Genomic DNA, 12,251 nt, shown 5'->3' on the forward strand with positions numbered 1-12,251 from the left:
AAGAAAAAGATGAGCAAATTATGTTCACACTTTTTTTGTTGAAATAAAGTTTGGATAAAAAGTTTTACAACTGTATACATTCCGAATATCAATGCGTATCTACATGAATGAATACTCAATGATTATGTTTTTGAAGTTTGTTTTTTTTTCATTTTTTTTTGTTGTGATATTCACTTATCATAGAATGCTTTTCCGAATTTTTACTAACTAGTATTTAAAAAATATATATATATAAATTGCACAGGCAAAAAATTGATGCAATTGCACTCGAATATTGTAAAATTTATAAGTATAAAACAAGAACAAAAAAAAAGGAAGAAGGCTAAATTTATTTGATTGGCCTACATATACAATTAAATGTATTTACAGAACTTATGTAAAAAAAGAATTCATCTTTTATGAGCGAATTAGAAGCTTTGGATACATCTTGATCAATATCTGACATAAATAAAATGAGCTTATCGGATATAAATTTTAAGATGCTTTCGCATCTTTTTTTATTTGCATCAGTATTTTTCATATTATCATAATAGTAGTATGATGAAACTGAGATTGAATTAATAAAATATGAATTGTCTACATCATTTTCTTTATTTGGGAACAAATTGTGCTTTCTTTCTAACTTTTGAAAATATTCATTATTATTTGGATTGCTAATATCACCAATAAGCTCATTATTTTCCCTTTTACCATCTGCATCATAATTATGTTTATTTTCTCGGTTCTTTCGATCGATGAGCTCTCTAACGGTGCTAATAATTTGGTCATATGAGTCATTTTTTATTACTTTTAAAACATGATTAATATATTTCTTAATGTAATATATTGTCTTAACAATATTATATCGAATATTGCTTATTTTATCGTTACTTAAAAATTCAATTATTTTGAGAATATTTTCTTCTATATATTGCAAAGGGAAATATATAATTAAATTGGCTATATATTGCAGGCAAGTAATTCTAAAAATATAATTTTTTGACTCTTTTAAATTATTTAAAAGATATGTTATACCACTCTCAAAAAATGCAAATGTATTATTTTTAATTAAGAAGTTTAATGTTTCAAGTACTTCCATTCTAATTGAATATGACACATCCTTTGCACCTGTGTATATATAATTCCAAAAATGTAAATAATTTGAAGATATATTTTCTTTATTTTGATATAAGAAAAAATTATCAAAAAACTTTAAGTAATGATATAAAGAAAATCGCAATCTCCAATTTTTACTTTTTACAATTTCTTGATATAAAGGTATGATAATTTGTTTCATATCAAAAAAAGATATAATATTTGATATTTTATGTAAGCAAATAAATAAATCGGATTTTAAATTACTTTCTTCGATTCTAATAAAAAGTAAAAGTAATGGAAGTATATATTCAATAGATCCATTCTTGTCTAGTACATCGGGTAAAGAGCATAACAATCTACATAATGATATTTTTAAATGGATATTATTACTATCAATATCTCTTTTTAAATCTTCATATATTTCATCAAGTATATTTACGTTTATTTTTGTATATAAAAATATTTTATCTAAATTATTTAACACAATACTACGAACATTACCATCTAAGTCTTTTAATAATAATAACAAAACAAGCATGGACAATTTATCATCTTTTTGGGCTGCTAATATTTCGTGTATATTATTTGCTAGTACTGCTCTTACTCTCCAGCTTTCATCATTGCATATATTAGTTAAAATGCTTTCAACGTCTTTTACAAATTTATTATCAATACTTAACGTTTCGCTTAATATAGATATAGCACTAATTTTTACTTCATCCATACCATGCATTGAATAAAAAAAACTACAATATATTTCCTGAGCTTTTTCCCATGTTTTTTCTATAAATATATACATTTTTTCATCAAATTTGTTTAGTTTTATTTCATTAATCTCACTTTGTGATGCTCTATCTTCAACATTATTTTGTGTATCAGGTGTAGTTCCATTTATATGATTATTTTGTTTGTCTCCCGATGTGAATATACAAATTTTGCCTTTTTTTTTACCGTCTTCAGATTCTCGTTTTTCGAATTTATCATCATTGATACAATTTTTTAATTTTACAGCATTTTGTACGCTGGATTTTTTTTTCAAATTTTTACCACCATATGCATTATTTTTATTAAATGATATGTCATCTTCTATTATTATGTCTCCAGTAAGTACGCATTTAGAGTTGTATAAACAATCTCTATACCTTTTTAATATTTCTATAAACTTGCAAAATTTATCACAGCATGATTTTTTTACTAATATACTTTGATCTTGGCATAAATCTAAAAACAAATTGATAAATGTTTTTATATATGTAGCTTGATTTTCATATACACACCTATCTATTATAATGTGAAGAATTTTACTTCCGCCAATACGATAGTTATCACTTTCATCTTTGGATAAACTTACTATTTTAGGGTATATAATATTTGTTAATGTATTTGCATCACATTTATTAATATAATTTTTAAAAGCATTGTACCCATTTATATTTATCTCTTTTTCATAAGCTATTACAAAATTTAATATTAAGTCAAATAAAAAATAACAACTATTAATATCACTTAAAAAGTTTGTTAAATATATTAAATTTTTTGATAATTCAAATAAAACATCATAATCATCTTCTATCATATTATATAAAAATTCAATTAGTTCTTCTTTTGTTTTTTCCACTTTGATTATTTTGCATAATTCTTTTAACTCTTTCATATATTTTAAACGAGTTTTATTATCAATAGATTGTATTCCATTTAGTATTTCTTCCCCTTTTTCACTCACCATATTTATTTAACACAATTATACTTATTTTCACAAAATTTATTTTTTTCAAAAGATATTTTAAGGATTCTTGTGTTATTCGTGTTTCTTATTTATATGTATATGCATTCTATGTCTGTCTTGTGTCGCAAAATGTATCTTCTCATATGTTTTGGATTAAAACATTTCTATATCTATATATATATATATATATATATATATATGTAAATAAACATACATGTGTGTACATATATAAGTATATCCAATTTCACAATATGGAAAAATGATTTATCTCCTTAATATTAGATTGTGTAGTATGCCCACAAATATAAAATTTTTCTTGTTTCCTTTTCACATTAGCCTTTATATAAAAATATATATATATATATCCATTATTTTATAATAATCATTCTTAAATGGAATAATTACTTTATCATTTATTCCTTTAGTATTTATTTCCCCCCTTTTTGCTTGGCTATTTATTTATGTTACTATTTTGGTAAATTGAACTCAACCGATGAAATGATGGAAATATTTCATCTTATATAAAAATAAATAAAATAAAAAATATACAAATGAAACCACAAAAAATAATATATATGTGGAGAAATAAAAATTATAAATGATTAAAAATATTTTCATATAAAAATTATTGTGAATTTTTTCGTGGGGAAACAAATTTTAATATATAAATACCTTATCGTGCCCCAATTAAAAGCAATTCATTTGTTATATATATAATATTTTTTAATATTTGATGTTAATTAAATAAATATAGCATGCTTATTCTTTATTTTATCGTCTCTAATGTGGAAATTAATTTTTTGTAATACAGGAAATTTGGGAATGCATGACATTAAAATTTATTTAATTTATACATTTTTAGATTGTGGCATATACCCAATAATACTCTTATGTGTTAAATATAACAAAAATATAAAGTTTAAATGTCGATCTTATTCTTATATATATTTTATTGAAAAAAGCATAATCGTGCTGTAGAGTATCTAAATTAATTTTACACATTAATATATATATGCGCACATTCCCCATATATAATAATATTTTAGTAAATTGCTAATAAGTTCATTTTTTAGATTTTGAATTAAAAATAAAAAAATTCAAAATTCTGATCAATAATTTTTTAACAAACATATTTAAAAATATGTTCCTTAATTTTTAGAAATCAACATCTTCATGTTATTATATCATCATTATTTTTATGAGTTAATTTTAACAAGCTATTCCTTATTCGAAGGTTTATATAGCTTTTTTTATTTAAAAATGAAAACTATATATAAAATCGTTCTATGCATTTAAAAATCGTTTATACCTTAATTGGAAATTTACTATTAAAACTTTACTATAATATACTTCAATACTTAATATATAAAAAATGTGTTATATTCACCATTTACTTTCTATAGCATTTCGATCAATGGAAAAAATCAATTTATTAATTTACACACAAAAAAAACATGTAAATGTTCATTCTCATAAACAAATACCCTCCTATTAAGTCATAATAAGAATGAATAATTCAATAAAGCAATAATAAATGATTATAAATATCTATCGATGTTAATGATTAAAGTTAGTTGACCTTTTTTCTATATACCTAAACGTTTTTTTATATTGTATGAATTATCTTTCAACATTTAACTATGAATAGTTTACAAAAAAACGCTACAATTATTTAAGATATAAATAGTGACATGGTTTTTAATTTTGTAAATATACTTTATATATATCTGTTAAAAAGTTATGGAGAAAAGGAAATAAATATTTCTATATGCTTCCTTTACTAAAAAATATTAATTTATATTTTATTCAATAGTTTCCATATATTAACTTATATTTAATATAAATTTACTTCAGTATATCTATGCATTTCATAGGTTGCTATACCAACAACGTATGATCACATTTATTGTTATTATTTTATATAGGTTGTTATAAAAACATAATTTTGGCTAAAAATAAAACCTATAGATTATTGAGTGAATTTTCAATGAGTTATAAGATTACACTCATAATTAAAAAAATGAATCATAATCTATTAATCATGGATTTAATGCGTATTTGTGTTTATTTATTTATTTATCTATTATTTTTTTTTAACATTTGTGCCTACTTGGTAGGGGCGGTAAATATAAAATAATTTAATATATATTATATATATAAGCTTAAAATATTTTTTTTTTATTGAAAGTAAAAATTATAATTCCATATTTTAATATCATCCACAAAAATATATTACCTCCTATTTTGTAATATAATAATTTTTAAAGGATTTTCTTATTTTTTCTTTCAAAGGCATGCTATGATTTTATTAACTTATATAATTATATATATTTTTTATTTATAATGTAATAATATAGTGTGATATGGAATGCTAATAAAAAAATAAAAGGTTGCTTTTTTTGATTGACCTTTTATATAAATTTGTTTAAGGAATTATGAAAATGACGAGAAAAACTTTGATGATTTTTTGTATTTTATAAGATTTATGTATAAATTACACATATATATAATTTTTATTATAATCCTATAATATGAGTATCCAAAAATAAAGTAATTATACTCATTATCATTGAATAGTGATAAAAATAACAAAATTTATATTATATACTCATAATATGATATATATAATTCTGCCTTTATTAAAGAAAAAAACAGCAAGCATATATGACAATATTTCAATATGATTTCTTCTAAGTCAATAATATTATTAACACTTTTTACTTTTATTTGTAATACATCAGAAATATATACTTTTAAAAATGACTGTGATTTCAAATTTAATGTGAATTTATTAAATGATGTTTACGATAAATATAATGGGGAACCCATCAATGGCTACGAAAACAATGAAAATTATTGCACAAATTTAGAAAGTTTAAATCCGATTAAATCTTTTTGGGCACTAAAATTGAAATCTCTATGTACAGAAGAAACCTCGATATTGGATAAAGAAGTATTTGCTAATGTGTGCAGTAAAAAATATTCTAGTCCCCATGTTACTATAAATGATATATCACTAGAAAATAAAATTACAAATATCGGATTTGTATGTGCCCATTTCTTATATAACAATAATAAAGAAATTATAAAATGTATTAAACATAAAGTTTTAGGTAATTATTTAGATTCATATCATATTGCATTTGATTTATCAATACCCCATGAATTACTTAAGCAATCAAATCATATTGAAGATGTATTAAATTTTAAAGATCTAGAAAATTTTCCAATAGTTAAAAGAATAGTTGATGATGCAACATGTAGAATACACTCAAGTGTACACATTATTATGGATAAGCATGATTTTTATTTATTGAAATCCTTAATTGGATTATGTACAAAATTAGGGTTTCATACCCAATTCATAATAACAGATAATATACACCCATTGTTGTATCCTTCATTTAAAGATATACCATATAGTTTAAGCTCATTAAATTTTGCAATCCAAAACAGTATAATATTTTATACACGATATGAATATTATTTATATAACCTTAAAATATCCGACATTGATCATGTATTAGGTTCTTATATATCACCTTCATCGTTAGTTTTAAATCAACATAATTCTTATGTTACATGGTTAGGATTAGATAAAGATAATGATATATATATGAAGAAATTTAACGAGTTGTATAAAATTGTTGGAGAAATTCAATATATAGAAAGAATAATACAGTGTTATAGTAAATATACATCAAAATATTATGAAGAAAGTATAAAATATTTTTTAAAATATATACCAGAAAATAAAAGAGATTCTATGAAAAATAATCCCAAAATATTTATATATATAATTAATGGGTTATGTAAAGATATTCCATCTGTTCATCAATGTGCCCAAAAAATTATTTCATTAGAAAGTATATATGATCTTTATTTTAAAAATTTTATGGTAAATTTTCTATATTATAATGTAGCATGTATATTTAATTGTTCTGGATCAAACTTAGGTAATATAATAAATGATGAAGAATTATGGGATGTTCTAGTAGATTATTTTTCCAATAGTTATTTAGTTAATTATAAAAAAACAAAAAATACAAATATAATCAATAGAGTAACTGGTGCTACTACAATAAGTGATCAAAAAGAAAAGCATACCTCAGAAGCATATAAACAGCTTTCCAATGCATTCTATAATAATTATGATTATGATTATTTATATAGTGCAAAATGGAAAAATGAGCTCAAATTAGATGATGAACTTTCTATTTTTACTCCATCAGATGACGCTATTGAATATGAATTTTATAATTATACTTTTCAAGCCCTTGACTTGGGAAGTTATGTATTTTTTATACTTAAAAATGAAGTAGAAGAAGACAATATTTGTATAATGTCATCTTTCATAGAAGAAAATGGAAAGAAATATTCTCGTATGAATAAATATATCTCCGATATTTTTAATAAAAATAATAAAAGATTACTTTCTTATGATAGTAATGGAAATGAGACTGGTCTCAACAATAATGACGATGAAAATGGTGCTGATGAAAATGGTGCTGATGAAAATGGTGCTGATGAAAATGGTGCTGATGAAAATGGTGCTGATGAAAATGGTGCTGATGAAAATGGTGCTGATGAAAATGTTGGAGAAAGCGGCAAAGAAAATGGTGGAGAAAATGGAAATAATTTGAGCAATTTCAACATATTCGATGACCTATTAGGAGGAAAAAATGGAAATAATTTTATTGATTTATTCCAAAATAACAAGATATTTGATCATTTATATAATCATGCTGAAGAAGACGAAGACGACGAAGAAGATGAATCTATTTCTAATCCTGGTGAAAAATATGATGAAGAAAAATATAAAATCGAAACAGATAATGCATATGTATATCCACTAAGAAAAGAATATACTTTAAACGAATTACAAGAAGTTCATAAAGCAGATCCAAGTGCTAATGAATTCGATTCTAAAATGAGACGACATTTTTTTAATAGTAAACTGTCAGCGAAAGAAGTTTTCTTCACTGTTAAAGGCGTCCCTTCAAAAATTAAAAATTTTTATAAATATTATTATGAAATAAAAAAAAAATTAAATAAATATAATAAAGTCGATGAAGAGAAATATAACAGCCTAATTGAACTTTCTAAAAGTGATCCATATGTATTTTCAAAAATTAACGTCGAATTTGTTTGTACCAAAGCAGGCAAATGGCCAGTTCGTGGAGCAAGTGGAAGATGGTTATCTGATGTTTTATGTGAAGCAAAATTTGTTCCACAATTGGTATATAATCATGAATATGCTAATGCAAACAAAGGCAATGGTAATGTTAATGGGTCTGGTGAATTAGACACAAATCTATATTCTTTGAAAAAGGATACTAGATTGATTGGTATTGAATTTGAAACTCATAAACCTCACAGATGCGCTATTAGCTATTTGGCAGACGAAGGACAAAAAACGTTTATACCAGTTTCTGCAATGGATTTAATTAAAGCAGCAGTAGGATATTGTATGTTACATGGTTTTAAAACAATATGGTTGGCCGATTCGGCTTTTGACATAAATACAAATATTTATTTAAGATATACATCGATTTTAGAATATGGAATAACGTATTATGAACAAACTGGTTTTGAAATTTATAACCAAACAAGATTAATACCGAAACTAGAATATATTGCATCGGGTATGAATATTGAAAATAATACGATTGTGTCTGGTACATATAAAAATAAATATAATTTAATAAGTTTTCCAGGAACCGATTTATCTTTTCATTTATTAATGGCAAAAAAAGTAAAAAGCATTATTCATAATTTAAAATTTGATTGTCATGATTGGGCATTTAATGGTTGTGGAGAATATTATACATTAATGAAAAAACATCCATTAAACAAATATAAAGATAAAAAATATGATACAATAATTTTAGATAGGCAATATTCACAAGAAGAAAAAGAAAAAATGTATCAATGCGCATTTATGCATGATAATACATTTATAGAATTAAATAAAATGTTCCCAAAAGAATGCACATATAATTCAAGAATCGGTGATTGCCATAAAAAAGTAAGGAAAAATATTCCTTGCTATGATAGTCATTCATGTAAATATTTAATTTATTTATATAATTATTTTTATAAACCCCTAAATCATAAAAATTTACTTAATGAGCATTTTATAAAAGTATCTGAAAATTTAACAAGATTGGCAAGGCCATATTATTTGCAATCTATTTTATCACTAGAACATGATATAAATATTAAAAAAAGTAAAAAACAAGATACAAGTTATGAAGATATTGCATTATTTATTTTGAAGAATTCTATATTTTATGTTACTTGGGTTACTTCTAGTGAATATTGGAAAAGATCGATGTTTGTTCAAGACAAGAATCCCTTTAGCATTAACATTGAATCTTATGATGTAAAAAAAGAATTATTTTGTCCGGTTGCTTATTCCCACGAATATATAGGTCATATGTTAGTTCAGTTTATGAAATTCCCAAAAAATAAAAATTTCCAACTTGATGAAAAATGAGAAAGCTATTCCTAATTATTATCTTATAAATACATATACATATTTTTACTTTTTTTTCAAATTTATAAGGTTTTTCATATGATATGTACATATATATTGATGATATACTTTTTATGTAACTAACATATATGTGTATATATTAATATGGACATATGCATATTTGCAATATTATGCTTTATTGTTACGAAATTCTGTCTAATATTTGAGAATATTACACATTTGTATATTTTGTTTTGTTATATAATTATCTTTTTTCTCTCTATATTTTTTTCATTTTTCATTATACGATTTTATTCTTATTATGTCAAATATTTTTGCTTCCAGCATATACTAAATAAATATTTCATTTCTTTCACATTCTAACTTCCATTATTAAATAATTGCTAATTTTTTATATTTAAGCAAATATGCAGTGCTGGGTGATTTATATATTCGTATCAGCATATTCAAGGTCCCCTATTAATATTCGAATTTATAGTTTTTGTTTCTTTTTATTCCTAATTATTTCTCTCTCTTTATATTTTATAAGGACAAAAAATAATGCAAGCGATTGTAGGTGAACAAAATTATAATATCAATCTTACCCTTTTAATAAACTTATAGTCAAATTAATACAAATGAAAATAATATACTTAATAAGTATTTTTGTGCTTTATTTATATGGACACAAAAAAAAAATAATAAAATTATAACATATTTCAAGAAAAAAAAGAAAAATATATTACAATAATGCAAAAGCCTATGGTCATATGTTACTTTTCCCCTTTTAATTGGCTTTCATGAATAATCGAAACAGTTAATCCATTTTTCTGAAATTCTGTAAAATTAAAAATTGAAAGGGAAATGATGTTTAGATCTCTATTTACGACTATATATATTCCTATATATATGTCTGATTATGCCAACAATATTGTATTTTTAGAAGAATATACATAAATATGAATAAAGCATACCTTCACAGTACATTTCTGCTTTCGCTTTCCATGTGGATAGAATGAGAGCCTGGCCTGTGCTATGAGCTTCAACAGTGATTGTATGAGCCTTGGCTTTACTTATATATCCAATTACCTTTACAATTACATCGGTTACATATGTGAAACTACAAAGAATGGAAATACGATGAAGAAAACATGTATTAATGCATACTTGCACATATATGTAGATACTTTATATTATTTATTAATATTTTTCCTTTTTGCATATATCATAACCATACTTGTGAATATCATCATTATATAGGATAACTTTCCATGCATATGCTTCTTTCTCTCTCTTTAATTTTTCTTCGTCAGCATACTCTCTTTTGCTCTCTTTTTTGATGTCCTTTATTACATTTCTATTAAAATTGTTCATATGTAAATATATGTATGGGCAAATTGGTAAAACCAGAGTATTAAATAATAAATATATAATAAAATCACCATAAAATTTTCAATAAATAAAATAAAAATGTATTAACCTAAGTTTTTTAATGTTTTCGAGATTTGTATTCCCACTTGCATATGTAACATTTTTTTTATTCTTGGACTGAAATTTAAATGTGTAAGAAAAAAAAATCATGAAATAACATGAAATAAATAATTCCATCCATTTTTTAAGCACACATTTATATACATATGTCTAATTCATTTGTTAAGAAATAATAAATATAACAACAATAAAAAAAAATTTTGAGCATAAATTTTAGAAGATTTTAGGAAACCTTTAATGGACTATTATATATATATCGATTACTAATTATTTTAAATTTTCGTGAATTAATAAAATTCAAATTACTATTGAAATTTTGTTTGTTATATGTATTTGTTCTCTTGAAAAAGTATACATATAATAATGCAAAAAAAAGAATGTTTAAATATTTAGTCATTTTTTCTCTATCCAAGATTTATCCATACATACACACATATTTATTTATTTCATCAATATAGAGTTAAAAAAACAAATGCATAGGGGAATGATTTATTAATTACTTGAAAATTAATCATCTTCGAATAATTCATAAAACATGCCTACTATTCGTTGTCTCACGAAAATGGAATGAATACAAGTAGTAAATATATAAACACGAAATTATATCATGGGAAAATCATAATGAAAATTATTTGCCATTTTATACATATATGTGCATATATATATTATTACAGCTTTAATTAAAAGCTTAAAAATTACCTAGTTTACATTTTTGTATTTCTATGAATATATACATTTATCATGAAAAATTACGTATAAATCATTTAATATTTACATCCATGGATAGTTATATTTTTTTTAGTGGAATTTCTGTTTATTTTAAAATTTTTCCTCTTAAAAACTTTTTTACATATTACTTAGTTTAAATAAATTTATGTATGTATTTATTTTATATTGCTCTATTTTTATCGAAATTCTGTATTTTAAGATATATATATATTTTTATTTACCCAACTTGGGTGTATTTTAAAATGTGATTTTTTGATACCTAATAAAATACTTTTTTCCCCGTTTACGCTATAGAAAATCACTGCGTTATGTATAATTAAATCTTGAAGCAGCTCAATTATTTTAAGAATCATTCAAAATAAATATAAATTCAATCTCCTAAAAAATTAAATATTAGTAATATTGAATAACTTTTTAACTACCATTGAAATTTTGGGAGAACTCGTATAAAATACGCATAAATTTGTTTATATTTACATATTTTAGGGGGATGTATATAAGTAATATATGTGCAATATATATTCACATGTTTTATATTTATGCATATTTTTAAAAGAGTATGTCAATAGCCTTAAGAAATCCTTTAATCCATCTCCATACATATTTATATGTTAACAATTAAGTCGAGTAATCAATATAACAATTTTCGAGAAGAATTTTTTTTTGCGATACCCATAAATTAAAATAATAAGGGAAATGCGATAGGACTAGTTTGAATACACACGAGAAACTCACATATATATATATGGT

The 12,251-nt window shown here is 22.9% G+C and overlaps 3 protein-coding genes across 3 annotated transcripts; 1 reads left to right on the forward strand and 2 right to left on the reverse strand.

Annotated features, from left to right (window-relative positions):
• Window positions 1–328: 328 nt before the first annotated feature.
• PBANKA_1418200 (protein phosphatase PP2A regulatory subunit A, putative) lies at window positions 329–2,803 on the reverse strand (the record flags this gene model as incomplete). The annotated part of the gene is made up of 1 exon (XM_034567515.1): window positions 329–2,803. One exon carries the CDS (start codon window positions 2,801–2,803, stop codon window positions 329–331), a length of 2,475 nt encoding a protein of 824 aa, XP_034424004.1.
• A 2,680-nt stretch (window positions 2,804–5,483) lies between these two features.
• On the forward strand, window positions 5,484–9,302 carry PBANKA_1418300 (golgi protein 1, putative; the record flags this gene model as incomplete). The annotated part of the gene is made up of 1 exon (XM_034567516.1): window positions 5,484–9,302. One exon carries the CDS (start codon window positions 5,484–5,486, stop codon window positions 9,300–9,302), a length of 3,819 nt encoding a protein of 1,272 aa, XP_034424005.1.
• A 752-nt stretch (window positions 9,303–10,054) lies between these two features.
• PBANKA_1418400 (ATP-dependent Clp protease adapter protein ClpS, putative) lies at window positions 10,055–11,169 on the reverse strand (the record flags this gene model as incomplete). The annotated part of the gene is made up of 5 exons (XM_034567517.1): window positions 10,055–10,119; window positions 10,256–10,401; window positions 10,519–10,638; window positions 10,762–10,829; window positions 11,005–11,169. 5 exons carry the CDS (start codon window positions 11,167–11,169, stop codon window positions 10,055–10,057), a joined length of 564 nt encoding a protein of 187 aa, XP_034424006.1.
• Window positions 11,170–12,251: the final 1,082 nt, after the last annotated feature.

The sequence above is a fragment of the Plasmodium berghei genome (genome assembly GCF_900002375.2).
Source record: "Plasmodium berghei ANKA genome assembly, chromosome: 14".
Lineage (NCBI taxonomy): Eukaryota > Apicomplexa > Aconoidasida > Haemosporida > Plasmodiidae > Plasmodium > Plasmodium berghei.